The sequence below is a fragment of the Fundulus heteroclitus genome, unplaced genomic scaffold (assembly GCF_011125445.2).
Source record: "Fundulus heteroclitus isolate FHET01 unplaced genomic scaffold, MU-UCD_Fhet_4.1 scaffold_240, whole genome shotgun sequence".
NCBI lineage: Eukaryota > Metazoa > Chordata > Actinopteri > Cyprinodontiformes > Fundulidae > Fundulus > Fundulus heteroclitus.
This window is the reverse complement of record NW_023396651.1, coordinates 219845-234193: the sequence shown is the minus strand read 5'-3', so window position 1 is coordinate 234193 and position 14349 is coordinate 219845. Positions and strand designations below refer to the sequence as shown.

The 14349-nt window shown below is 40.1% G+C and overlaps 1 protein-coding gene across 1 annotated transcript in view; it reads right to left on the bottom strand.

The window, feature by feature from the left end:
* Positions 1–695: 695 nt before the first annotated feature.
* The window catches only part of LOC118559150 (A-kinase anchor protein 6-like), a 182720-nt gene continuing 169066 nt past the window's right edge, over positions 696–14349 (bottom strand). The window contains exons 5-6 of the mRNA XM_036129860.1: positions 14133–14285; positions 696–786 (exon numbers count right to left, since the gene is read on the bottom strand). Coding sequence (XP_035985753.1) covers positions 712–786; positions 14133–14285 — 228 coding nt within the window. The 3' untranslated portion in view covers positions 696–711. The remainder of the gene's footprint in view (positions 787–14132; positions 14286–14349) is intronic.

Genomic DNA, 14349 nt, shown 5'->3' with positions numbered 1-14349 from the left:
CTTGGGAAACGAATAAATCTGTCATTCAGTGATGTGCTTTGTTAAGGTTTCCACATCTTCTTTGATTGGGAGGCAGTAAGGGACCTTCATAATAGATAACATCATAGAAGCGTGCAAGAATGCTGTTATTCAACACCAAGATATGGAAATGTTGAGGACGCTGAGGACACTCCCCTTTATGAGAAAACAACAGTTTCAAGAGCCTGAAACAATTAATGAATCCTTTCAAACGAGACATCTCCTCTTCCATCTCTTCACCCCCCCCCCCCCCCCCCCGAAGTGAAACATGAAGAGTGGTTTTTAGAACCTTAGGGAATGTTTGGTGATTGGGGGTACATATTCAAATAATAAACAGGCGAGCTCCAACTTTACCAACTTTACCCAGAAAAGAAACTCGCACCCTTATCAGAAACCTGCAACTTGACGTATAATGACTGGGCAAGACTCACAATCCCCCACATCAACAAGGGTGGAGAAACAACCCCTTACGCTCAATCTACAGCATATGTCAGAAAAGAGTACATTTCATGCGATCAGTAAATTGATACCTGAAAGATTGTCTTTAGTGCAATATGGGAAACAAGAGCTACTAGGGGATGGTTTCTACGTGCAAGCAGATGCAGGAACGAACATTTTCCATCCCTAGATTTTTGTTTTGGAAGCTTTCAATACAGACAGCGGAATATTCACAAATATGTTGGCCTTACCTTTTCATGGAAAGGAAAATGGATGGGGCCCGTATTTCCAAACTCTTGTGAAGGTCACGTTGTTGGGTTGATATTCTCTCTGTGAAATAAAAAACACTGACATATCACTACCAGCCTCTGGAGCCAACCCATAGAAAGCATTGCAGGATGAAATTGATGAATGGATGTCTTCCACGCTTATCGCTATGGTGAAAACTGCTTTACTTATCAACTCAATGTTACCCGTGAAAAATTTATGAAAGACACAATTTATGAAAGACAGAAACAGCCGGATGAATTCTGAAGTTTATAGAGACATACTTTCTGCTCAGATTCAGCCAAATGTAGCAAAGTTGATTGGACGGCACTTCACAGTGCAAATGGACAATGATCCAAAACGTACTGCAAAAGCAACCCAGGAGATTTTTAAAGCAAGAAGTGGAATATTCTGCAATGGCCACTCTCCAGATCTCAACCCAATCGAGCAGGCATTTCACTTGCTCAAGAAAAAACCTATGGCAGAAAGACCAATAAACAAGCGCCAACTGGAGACAGCTGCAGTAAAGGCTTGGCAATGCATCACAAAGGAGGAATTTGGTGATGTCCATGGGTTCCAGACTTCAGGCAGTCATTGCCTGCAAACGATTCTCAACAAAATATTGAAAAGTAACATTTTACTTAGGGCTATGTTTATTTGTCCAATTACTTTGGAGCCCTTGAAATAAGGAGCGTTTGAATAAAAATAGCTACCGTTCTTACATGTTTAATCATATATTTTGTTCAACCCCTTGTATTAAACTTTAAAGTCTGCACTTCCCTTACATTTTAGTTACTTCATTTCAAATCCAATGTGACAGCATGCAGAGCCAAAATCATGAAGATTGTGTCACTGTGCAAATATTTCTGGGCTTAAATACTAATTTCTGGCTTATTTCAATTCGTTATAGTTAGATCTCCTGTTTTATCTAAGATAATATCCTTCAGTAGAGTTAAGAACATTTATTTTTTAAAGCTTTTTTTGCTCTAAGTTTACATCTTCTAATTAAGTAAAATCCAAAACAGGGATTCAACCCGTCAATAACCACACAGTATCAGACAACAACAAAATTTTTTTTAAAAGAATCATGAACATTAAGGTAAACCTAATTGAAAGAAAGTGACATGGCTTTAATAATCAACCACCACCACCAAAACCACAGCTCCTTCGAACAGCATGAGTCACCTGGCTGCTGTATTTCTTCACACCTTTGTTTGAATAAACCTTATAAAGATACCTGCACAGTAATTCATCTGATTTATTATTATATAAAGATCATCCTATTACTAAATAGGTCACTTTCAGGGTAACCATCTTTTATTAAAGAGCAAAGCGTGATAAATATAAACACACCACACATTTTCAGATTTCTCACAAAAAAAAAAAAATAAAATCCTGCATAGGTATAGGTACCTTTCACATTAGAACCGATAAGGCACTGATAACCAGTACCCAGGAATTGATACCAGTAGTTAACGGTACCTATTATAGTACTTTAAGGTGTTTATGTAGTAATAAGTGTTAGTTTATTAATAAAATCTCAACAATTTTAAATTTAGCATTTATTTCTCAATATATAAACTTGTTTGAATCTACAAATGAACCTTATTAAATAATTTATGAATTTTACTAAATTGCCAGAATAGTAATTAAGGACAATATCATAATTAAAACAAGTTTTACCAAAATAACAGTCACAGAGTGAACAAGGTGAATAAGGGATTGAAGCTGCGTGTGAATTAAATTGAGAGAATTGTTTTAGTGCAACAGTTTCAGAGAAGAAAAAAAATAAAAACATAATTTATCCCACTTTGTAAATCAAGGCGGGATACAATGAGAAATGAAGAAAGAGAGAGGCTTTCCGCTCTGCTCTCTTTGCTATGACTGCAAGCAAGTTTCAGATCGAAGCAGCTGCCTGTCTATGATGGGAGACAGTGCTTGGAGAAGTGCTTAGACAATAGCTCTAAACGATTATTACTTTCATGTGAAGTTGCCAATAACAAGAAAGTTGTTAGATTTTTTGCTAGTCGCTTTTTTGAAAAATAGGTCGCTGGATGGGTCTGAAAAGTCACTAAATATAGCGAGAAATTTGCTAAATTGGCCGCAGGGACCAGGTGTTTCCTCAGTGTATTCCCAACGCTGGCCTTGTTTTTCGCCTCACATATATTGCAGCAAGCTGAATTTGCAGCACATTTTGAATAGCAGAGACAGCACTTTCTATCTCAAGCAAAAATGGAGAAATATGATCCCTCTTGTTGATTTTCATCCAAACTCTTGCAGCAGCATTCTGGATCAGCTGAAGGCTTTGAACTGCATTTTGTGGACTTCCTGATAGTAGAGAATTACAATAGTCCAGCCTTGAAGTAACAAATGCATTTTTTCAGCATCACGCCTGGAAGGAATGTTTCTAATTTTGGCAAAATTCCTGAGGTGAAAAAAAGAAACTCTGGAAACCTGTTTAATATGGGATTTAAATTACATGTCTTGGTCAAAAATAACACCAAGATTTTTTACTCTATTACCAAAGGCCAATTTTATGCCATCTAGATTAAGTGAATGACTAAGAAGTTTAGTTTTTTGGGGACTCTGTTCCAAAGTTTACAACTTATTTTTTGTCAGAATTTAAAAGCAGGAAATTTAAAGTCATCCAGGTTTTGATGTAATCGAGACATGCCTGTTGTCAAAGTAACTGATTGGATTCATCAGGATTTATGGATAAATATAGCTGAGTGTCATCAGCATAACAGTGGAAATGAATCCTATGCTTACTGATAATTTTGCCAATTATTAAACAGTAGCTCTCAGAGATTCAGTGGAGTTGTCTCAGACGATCAATTTCCCTAGTGTTTGCATACATCTCTTGAATCGATGCATGAATTCTGTCTGAAGAACTTAGTTCATACAAGGGTGTCTCTGTTATTGCCTTGACAAAATGATCCTCAGCCTGTATCTTTTGCATGCACAGCAGATTCTGGATAGAGGGAATGAGTGGCAGCGTATGGAGTCTACGTATGATGCGGTAAAAATAATAATCTTCGTTTACCACCACCAAGCATTAATGCTGAAGTTGACTCAGATGGTTTATTTCACAACCATAGCATGTAACTTTCAGAAATGTTTGACGGGTAACATTGAGTAAATGAAGTAAAACATCTTTCACCATAGCAATGAGTGTGGAAGACATCCATCCATCGATTTCATCCAGCGATGCTTTGTATGAGGGTAATGGGGGCTTTCCCATCGACCTCTAGCGTCCCTTTCTCTCAGCCATAGCTAACCCATTTTCCACGATTTCTCCAGGTTGGTTGTTTGCAACAATAAACTCACTCGGAGATGGTGCTAGTGATGAAGAGGTAGAGGAGGATTCAGAGTAGAAGACCAGTGAAGTATGGTGACACGGACCCAGATTATAGTTTTTGGCACCTGTATAATCTGACTCTGTATTCCAGTATGCCAGCATCATCCTGAAGAACTTAAATTCTGTCTTTTCACGAGTAGAATGATGGAAGAATGTGTAGAGAGCCTTGTTTCACTTTGTTTAGTGGGTAGAGGGAGTGGGTCTTAGAAGAGGGATGGTTCTAGAGGTGGGTCCTGCCTTGTTTCACTCTATCTATAGGATGGATGGGAGGGTGGGCTCTTAGAAGTAGGTTGGTTCTAGAGGCTGGTTGTGATATGTCAGTGCTTTTTTCACAGAGAGAATATCAATCCAACAATTTGAGCTTCTAGAGAGGTTGGAAATACGGGCCTCTATTTCATCCATTTTCCATCACCGTGCATGAAAAAGTAAGGCCAACATGTTTCTGAATATTCTGCTGTCTGTATTGAAAGCTTACAAAAGAAACAGATCTAGGGATAGAAGAGTCTTGTTACAGAGTGTCAGGAACTGAGTTTATTGAACCCTGATTCAGCCACACAGAGAGGTACATTCAAGGGTTTTTTTGAAGGATGATGAGTTATAGATGAAGGAAACCAGAGGGCTGTACCAGACTGGAGCAGAGGAACGATGATGGCTGGAGCTGGCGGACACAGCAGAGCTGGAGCAGGTGGACGTGAAGGAGCCAAGGCAGGTGGACATGAAGGAGCAGAGGCAGGCGGACATGAAGGAGCAGAAGCAGGCGTGCGAGGCAAATGTCGAGGGACGAAGGCTGGTGCATGCAGGGTAGCAGCAGGAAAGAGTGTCGAGAGCTGTTGGGAAAAGACGATCCGGCAGGAATTAGCAGACTCGGGTGGGTTTATGTAGGGATGTTAACAGGTGGATTGAGTCTAGCTTAATTAGCGGCGGCAGGTGGCAGTGATAAGAGGTGGAGAGAGAACTGGGCTGGATGGGACGTGGAAAGTGCTGGAAAATTGTCCAAAGCAAAGCAGGCCAAAAACTGAACACTGACAGAGTCTGCTTGCACGTACAAATCATCACCCGCTTGTAGTAGCTCTTGTTTCCCATATTGCCCTAAAGAGAATCTTTCAGGTATCAATTTACTGATCACATGGAATGTGTATTTTCTGAGATTTTCTGTAGACTGAGCATAAGGGGTTGTTTCACCACCTTTGTTGATGTGGGGGATCGCAAGTCTCAGAATTGCCCAATCATTATGCATCAAGTTGCAGGTATCTGATTAGGGTGTGATCTCCTCTTCTGGGTCAAATTTGTAAAGTTGGGGCTCGCCTGTTTAATACTTGAATATGTACTCTCATTCACCAAACATACCATAAGGTTTTAAAAACCACTCTTCATGTGGGGGGGGGGGGGGGGGTAGGTTGTATTGTATACTGATTTGGAGTTTGGGGCCTAACATCAGAGATAGCCCACTTAAAAGGATTTGTCGATTGGTTGAGGTTCTCAAAGCTGTTGTTTTTCTCATAGAGGGGGGTTCCTAAGGTCATCCTCAACGTTTTCTCGGGGTTGAATAATAGCGATCTCGCACATTGCATCCGTCTTATCGAAGATGGCTGAGCCTGGTTCTTCAGCCATTTCTATCTCAGATGATCCAGTGACCGCGTTAAGTAAAACAAGAAAGAATGTTTCAACTTAACGCAATTTTTTTGACCATTTTTAAGCCGGAAACTCAACCCACATGGTTAGGAGGTAGCATAGTTAGGAGGTGGTCTCATCATGCCACTAGCATCTGGTCATCATTATGGAGGTCGCACTGTTGGGGTTGTTAAATGGTTAAAGGCTAGTATTGTGCTAAATATATGTACTGTCAGGATTCTGCAGGCCATGCTGTTGGCACGGCCTATTCTCTGCTAACTCTCCTCCACAGGTGACTGTAGTTGACAGGTGGGCGTGGCCCACACCTGCAGCTTGTCTCGGCAGCTCCGGTGGGAGCTTAAAAGGAGCGCTTAGTCAGCTGAAGGACGCCAGAGTGTTAAACCGTTGTGGTACACTTAGTGGCCACTGTCCTGTAGACAGTTCCTCGTTCCTGTGAGTCTGATATTCTAGTTCCTAGTTCTAACTTTTGTCTCCTGTTTCTCGTAGTTCGTTCGTGCTTTGGATTACTCACCTGTCATGTCTCTGTGCTCTGAAGACTGGTTCCTGAATCCCTGCCGCTCAGATTCTGCTCTGGCATTGCCCTCAAGCCCACTTAGTATTACCAAGCCGGACAAGAGTTTCCTTCCCTGGATTCACTCTGGTTCCTTCACTTGTAAGTGTCATTAAGGTTTCATCCATTTTAAATTGACAGATACATCTGTGGAGACTGCTGTCATCCCAAACATGTGACATCATACTCTTTCAGTCACTTACTTTGGTTTTCTGGGACACAACATTTTTTTATTTAACCACAGTAGATAAAAAGCCTACCTCCAGAACATGTACTCTAATTGCAGTAGAACCTAAATACATTTCGAGGATCCTAAATGAAACTATAAAAGTTGTTTGCCTTTTTCTTTCAATCATGTACTCAGAAAATGCAAATAATTTTAAATTATTATTTATTTGAATTTGAAATTGAATTTTTGTCCCCTGTGGGGAAATTTTCATTTAAGTACAGCCCATCAAGAGAAAGACATACATGGGTAGACAGGAGACTGCAGTAACAGCCTTGCCAGGTGCCACCTTCTTGCAGAGTGGCACAGCGAATACGGTGAATCACCATGTTTGTGTATGTGTCAGTGTGGGCCCATGACTCTACAGCCTTCAAGGTTAACCATTAGGACACTGGATTCCATAACAAAGAGATTGTTATTGTGTCAGGCTGACTGTGAAATTTGTTTTAACACCATTAGATTGTTTTTGTTCTTCTTTAAAGCTGAATGAAAATGTACATTTGACATGGGGGGGGGGGCTTATTGTGTAGGCCTCACCCCTGGTAGCTTTCTCTGCCCCCACACGCATTTAGGTATTGAGGGTAGGATGCATGGGGGGTTGCACTGGCACCAGCTACCTTCCGGAGGGTGGGTGGACTGTGCCAGTTTTAAACACACTTGATAACAACATGCAACAACATGACACTTGAGAAGATGGAGGCAGGCTCGGTGACCTTTTTCACATCCCTGTGCCACCCGATTGCCACCCAGAGTCTGGGGCCTGGAGGAGGAGCAGGCCACCTGTCCGGGGTCTTGGTTGGCGGCAGACGTTGGGTCCGGGTGATCGGCCGGGACTGGGGCTGGCACTTCTGTTATCCCCTGGAATATGGGTGAGGACTAGAACATAGAGTGGAGAGTGTGGGGCAGGTAGTACCTCAGGGTTTGTGGGGGGGGGGCTATTGTTGGTTGGCCCATTTGATACATGTTGGCTCCATCTCTGGGTGGGTGGGCCCATGGGTCGTCTGGTCCGGGACCGGGATGGGGGGTTAATATCGGAGCATGGAATGAGTAGGTCGTGTTGTAGTGGTCCACAAAGCCCCCCAACCCCCCACCCCCCGTCCCATCTTGATGTTCACTTCTCGGGTCTGGGGGCTGGACATGGGAGTATAGGATGTGTGGGGTGAGTGTGAGTGTGTGTACTGTGCCCCACCTATTTTTTTTCTTGTAGGAGTGTTTGCATGTGGGGGTGGTAGCGAGTGATAACGAGTGAATGTGACTGTGTACGTAGTTTTCTGTTTGTTTATTTGTCTGGTTGGGTTTGTACTGCCCCCTCTCCCGGGACATCTCAAGTCTCCACTAAGTTTGGAACCCACCCCCCCTCCCTTTCCTTCTTCCCTCCACTAGCTGGCGCCTTGGCCTGCTGGTGCATTGGTGGTCCACGGTGTCCGGGGATCGGGGCTCGGGCGGGTGCCAGCTCGCTCCTGGTGGCTGCTTCGTGAGGCCTGGCCCCCCATGGCTTGGTCAGATCCCCCGTCGGGGGGAGGGCGCCCCTGAGGTCTCTGTAGTCCATGGCTGGATCTGCTCCGACGTTGCTGGCTGCCGGTGGTGCCACCAGGCAGATCCCCGCGGCTCCTGGGGCTTTGGCATTGTGGCTATTGGGGTGTATGTTGGGGCCGTCTCTCCTCTTCCCTTGGATGGGGGAGGAAGATTCCCTCTGTTGGCCCCTCTTGGGCACCTTTATTCTGAAGGTCGAGCATCTGGGATTTTGGTTCCCCTGGCGTCTGCCTCGGTGCTCTGGGGGGTGGGTCTTTTGCTCTTCGCAACCACTATTGAGCATTTTTCTCATGGAAAAACCTTACATAAAAAAGACACTCTCACAAGCACCCACAGTTGCTTGGGAAAGGTAAATACAGATTCACTTCTACCCAGAAAATCCCTATTATTTTCTTCAGCTGTCACATTCCGTATTAAATAATACTGTATATTCTTCAGTGACGGTATTAAGGTGTTGCTTGTTTGTACATGCAAAACTTTATTGGCTGGTTTTGCTGTTATTTTCACATCTCTCTTTTCAGGTTAAGAAGCAGACTGAGGATGTTGTATCGCTCTCTCTTTATTTTCCTATTTCACCTTTTCCCCTTTTTTCCTCTTCTACCTTCTTGTCTCAGTGTCCATTTTACATGAAATATACCCTGCATAAATTCTAATAAAGCTTCTTGCATATATACAGTAAATCAAGCAGGGCACTGTGGCGAAAGCAGTAAGGCTCTGCTTGTGAAAGTACACTGTAAAAAATTACTTTTTGGTGTTGTAAACTCTATTACAGTATTCGTCTTAATTTCTACTTTGTATTTTTAAGCTTCTGTAAGAACTAGAATTTCTGAAGTAAAATTAAACCTTTTTTTAAGTAATACATGGATTTTGGAGAAAGAGTAAGTTTTACTTAGATTTCCTTAAACTATTTAAATGCTTGATATTAGTATGAACATAAACCTACAAATACTGCGTAAACTTTACTTAAAAAATTTTGCATTTCGAAACGGTCACAAGCGCATGCGCACTGTAGCTCACAGCTAACCTGACAAAAGCCAGCTGTATGTTACTCCGCCTAGCTCCACTCACATACATCTGGGACATCGGCGGTAGAAAGTGATTTCTCCAACCAATTTTATGGTCTGGCCAATCAGGACGCAGGGCTGGCATTTCATAGATGTGACGTAGTGGAGACGCGACCATGACGTAAGACTGTTTTGATAGCAATGGCGGCTCGTTGAGGAAGCAAGCGTTAACATTGATGCTGCTATTTCTTCCGTGTTGTCCAATCTACCTAATATTGTTTCATTAAAAGAACATCAGAAAACGGCTCTGAAGGCTTTTGTTGGTGGAAACGATGTTTTCGCCCTTCTCCCGACCGGATTTGGCAAGTTTTGTTATTTTTCTATTTATCAACAGGAAGCAAATCACATAAAAATGTTATCCTCATTATTCAGGTAGGTGGGAAAATAATGTATGCATGATAGAATATTGTCTTATATTTGCCCTTATTCATCCATCAAAATTTTATATTAAAATTGTGGCTGAATATTTTTGAACATTGTTTTAATACCACAAATTGTGTCTCTTTTTTTTAGGGTGTCCTTTGGAGGAACCAGTGGACTTTGTGGACAGTTGGACTTGAGGTCTAGGGAGAGGAGGTAGAGGAGGAACCGTTATTCACAGCCTTACACTGTACCTCGGGGAGAAGGAAGAGGAACATTTTGAAGACTGCTTGGTATGGCATGATTTTAGTCAGTTAAAAATAATCTTTTATGGCGGACTAAAGGGACATTGTGTAGGAATTACTGCCATCTACCGTTGCGGTTGTATTTCGATATAATAGAAATCATATTGATTGATATCGATAACTATCAACAAATTCAAAACAGATATTTAAAAAGCAGCCCTAGCCATTTTATTATGTTGCATAGCAACCTATTTTAGATAAAAACACACAAACACAGACTGAACCTTTTATTCAACCACCTCTTTACCAAAACTGCAAGTTTTTAAAAAAGAAAAAAGTATGCATTCTCTCTGAACTCTTTGAAGGTGGCAAAGCTCGGTTCCTGGGTTTACGCTGTGATTGGTTAGGATGTAATGAATTAATATTAACCCACATGTCTAAAATGCAAAAAGAGGGAAAATTGTTTTTCTATTGAACTTTTAATGACCCTTTTTTTACATGATTGACATATGTCTATAGATTGATATATATCGTTATTGAATTATTGTACAGGCCTAGCAGACAGCAGATGGACAACAGCCGCTGCATGTAGCGGCATAGACAAGCCTCTATGCAAAGAAGTGGTCCGTCAGCACAAGGCAAAACATGACGATGTTATATTGTTTTCCTGATCCAGGTTTACCAGCCTTCTTTCGACTGCTGTGACTAAAATGACATCTGGTTTGTTACCGACAGCCAGCTGCACATAAATGCAGCATCAATGTAATGCACCATTACTGAACGTATAAACATGGCGACACAATATGGCAGCCAGCACAGAGCTTTTCATATATATACAGTATAAATCATTATTCAGAGCTTATTAGAACACTTCAGTCTGTTGATGGGTGTACTACTTAGTGATTAATGAAAAAATACTTTTTAACTATTTGATTTTAAAGGGCTTCACAGTGGTGCAGTGGTTATCGCTGGTGCCTTGCAGCAAGAAGGTTCAGGGTTCAAATCCAACCCTAGGTCTTTCTGCATGGAGTTTGCATGTTCTCCCTGTGCATGCGTGGGTTCTCTCCGGGTACTCCGGCTTCCTCCCACAGTCCTAAAAACATGACTGTTAGGTTAATTGGCTTCTCTAAAATGTCCTTAGGTGTGAGTGTGTGCGAGAATGGTTGTTTGTCTCTGTGTGGCCCTGCGACAGACTGGCGACCTGTCCTGGGTGTACCCGATGAGGGACTAAGCGGGTTAGAAGAGGGATGGATGGTTGATTTTAATAGATAACAGGAGATGTTATCTTCTTTACACAATGTCCCTTTAAATGTTCAAATTAAGAAGAAAGTAGTCAAACAGATGTATTCTTGTGTTCTTTCTTCCCTGATAAAGAAGTCACTTTGATTCATGCAGTTCTTTTATTTGTTTTTCGAATAAAAGAATAAACATTCTTCTTTGTTGTTGTGCATTACATGCAGGAGGACAGCCGGAGTGACGTCAATAAACATATCCGGAAAAATACTTGTTCTCCACGGTGCTGATGAGGATCCAGTTGATGTCTCCATCCTTGAAGGCCGGGAGATTTTGGCAGCATTCAACAGTACTGCAAAAGCCTGCTTGCTGCTCCTGGGACTGATATATGCCCTGAAGTTGACATACCCTCCACTGATCTCCATTTATTCACTGGATTGCTGATTCGCCGTTGTTAGTACACATCTCCGTGAAGCCACCAACCGCCATATTGGTACTCCTTATTTTCCTCCAGTAACTAGGGAATATGTGCGCTACAGCATCGAATAACGAGGATTTTCTCATGTTCAGGGGAGGCTTAAAACTTTTAAAATGTCAAATGCCATATACTTTTATGTTATGTACCAACACTATCAAGTACTGAGAAAGTTATGTGCTGAAATATATTGCATGTTATTTATATATACACACACACACGTATAAATAACATGCAATATATTTCAGCACATGACTTTCTCATTACTTGATAGAGTTAGTACATCCACTCACTGTAGAATTACCTGTTAAACGTTTTCACACAGCCAGAAAACTGCTTATTGTTGTAACCAAATCCTGTGGGGTTCTGTGAGAGTAGGAAGTAGCAAGATGGCGGCCAGTGACTTCAGTTTTTCGGGCAAATCAGCACTCCAGTGAATAGAGATCAGTGATACCCTCCCACTTTGCACTACACTTTTGAAGTCTTCCAAAAACTTGGATGGATTTAAACTGTCCCCAAAAGTAAACACCTTGAAGTTTAAGTTGCTTTCCTACATGCATTTATGACTTTTCCATCTTAGAGGAGGAAAATGTGGCATCAAATGCCAAGAATTAGCAGTGGGTTCCATTTAGTGTTAGTGGAAGGTTGCCTAGTCATTAATGTTTTTTTATTTTTTGCCAAATAAGGTATCTGTTATTTTTTTAACCAAATAACCGATACCTTTATTCAAATATCTAGTGGAGATTTTATTCTTCATTGAGAATGGTTAGACAGTTGAAGCTGCTCATTTTTTAGTGTTGATTTTGTTTTATTAATGTTGTAACTGCATTCTTAAAAGTCAACTAGTCTGGACGACTGGTTTAAGTGTTGAAATTGCACCGTTTCAGTGTGTAGGTTTGTAAGGTTTTTATTGCACATTTGAGTAGTGACTATTACCAGATCTGTGTTGGATGTGGTGTATATGTAATACTGTGTATTTGTTGTTTACAAGTCATACCAATCTTATCTTTTTTTCGGTACAAATTCTAATGCAGTACAACAAAATGCACTTTTAATATTAATGCTATATTTGTACATGCTTATGTCATTTACATAGAGGCATACATAATCTATACTCCAATGCTCAAAGTTTAAGTGTCTGTTTCTGTTCGGACCCTCAACCAGAAGTTATTTTAAGCATGTTTGTTTAAGTTAAATCTTCTTGATGTGACATATGAGTACATTTCTGTAATGAATATTGAAGCTCAGTTTCAGAGGGTTGTACTTTTTTCTTTTATTACATATTTGAATAGTACTATTCCAGTTAGACTGTCAAATTTCTTGCTGACCCATGACAGACTATTGGTTCAATTTATTTGGTACCATTTATCAAAAGAAAACTGGCAATGATTACCTAATATTAGTAAGTAATATTAACATAATTAAGCAAAGTAAATGTCAAGCACAAGAAAATAATAAAATCTACTTAATTACTTCATAACAGCAAATTCTACAGGAATATAAAATTTACTTAAAATTTTGAGTAAAATGCAAGTTCACTTTACTTAATTTTTTTAAATAAATCTAACTTACAACTTGGATGTAATTAAGTAAATGTTACTCAATATCTTCACAACTGTTATGTATAATGGAAAGTGAAATTTACTTGATACTGGCAAGTGAGTGTTACTTAAAATTGCAGCATTAAGTTTTACTTAAATAATTTGAGTGCAAATACTTACAATATATTTTTTAAGTAAATCTTATGAGTTGTTTTTTTCAGTGTAATATCTGTTTGGCTCTTTTTTGCATTAAGACAAAAATTCTTATTGCCACATTGCTAGACAGGACACAAAAAAAGAAAATTGAGAATACAGTAGGAATGGATTCATCCCTGTAGTATGTCAGCGGGTAAGAAGAATTTGTGTAAGGTTTAAAAAGTGCATCCTTGATATTCTTATTTAGACATACTCTGAAACTGTGTTGGTTTCCTTCTAAAAGACAGAGTGGATTCTAAACTCTTCTATATATTGATAAACTGAATTTTACAAGTAGACACATTGAATGTATTCATATATACACACACACATGCATATATATATATATATATATATATATATATATATATATATATATATAGATAGATAGATAGATAGATAGATAGATAGATAGATAGATAGATAGATAGATAGATAGATAGATAGATAGATAGATAGATAGATAGATAGATAGATAGATAGATAGATTTCTGTTATATTGTTGCACAATCTATCTACCCAGGCATTGGCCATTCCTGTTTACAAAACAACAATGAAATATCCTCTTAGTTCTATGCTTTCCAGTTTTTAAAATTTGGAACATAACAAAACACGTACATTTCACAATTTCCCTAATTTTCTGCCCACAGTATACAATATCTGATTTTTATATTATTTGTCTTGATTGACGCACACTGAAAGTGTACTGGCTAGTTACTTTAAAACCTGAATATGAACTGCAAAAGGATAAACAAATAAAGAAAGAATGAATGATAAAATGAATGAAAGCTTGATTTCCCGAATGTTTGTTTTAAAATCCAATATATGGATTGTTCCATAAAAAAGGGATACAACTTTAGTCATAACACATCTGTCTTTTAGAAGTCACTTTAGCACCAAATCAAACACTGTCATGCTCACTGAGTGGAACTGTGTCAGCTTACTGCCTGCAGTGTGAAATGACGGATGTAAAGTGTAAATGTCAGGGCACTCCAACCTGCTGCTCTCCCAGCTCTCTCTTCAGTCTGTTCTGCCATTGCACTGTCTGCATCACTATTGCCTCCCACCTTCTCTCCAGGTTGATTGACAACAGCTGCAGGGCCTCTCGGTGCTGCTCTGCATCTGGGCCCACTTCAGCGATCAGGCTCGACTGTCCAAGGGGAATTTCAGATAGAAATATGTGTGGGCATGAGTATTGTTTTCTGCTACTCAAC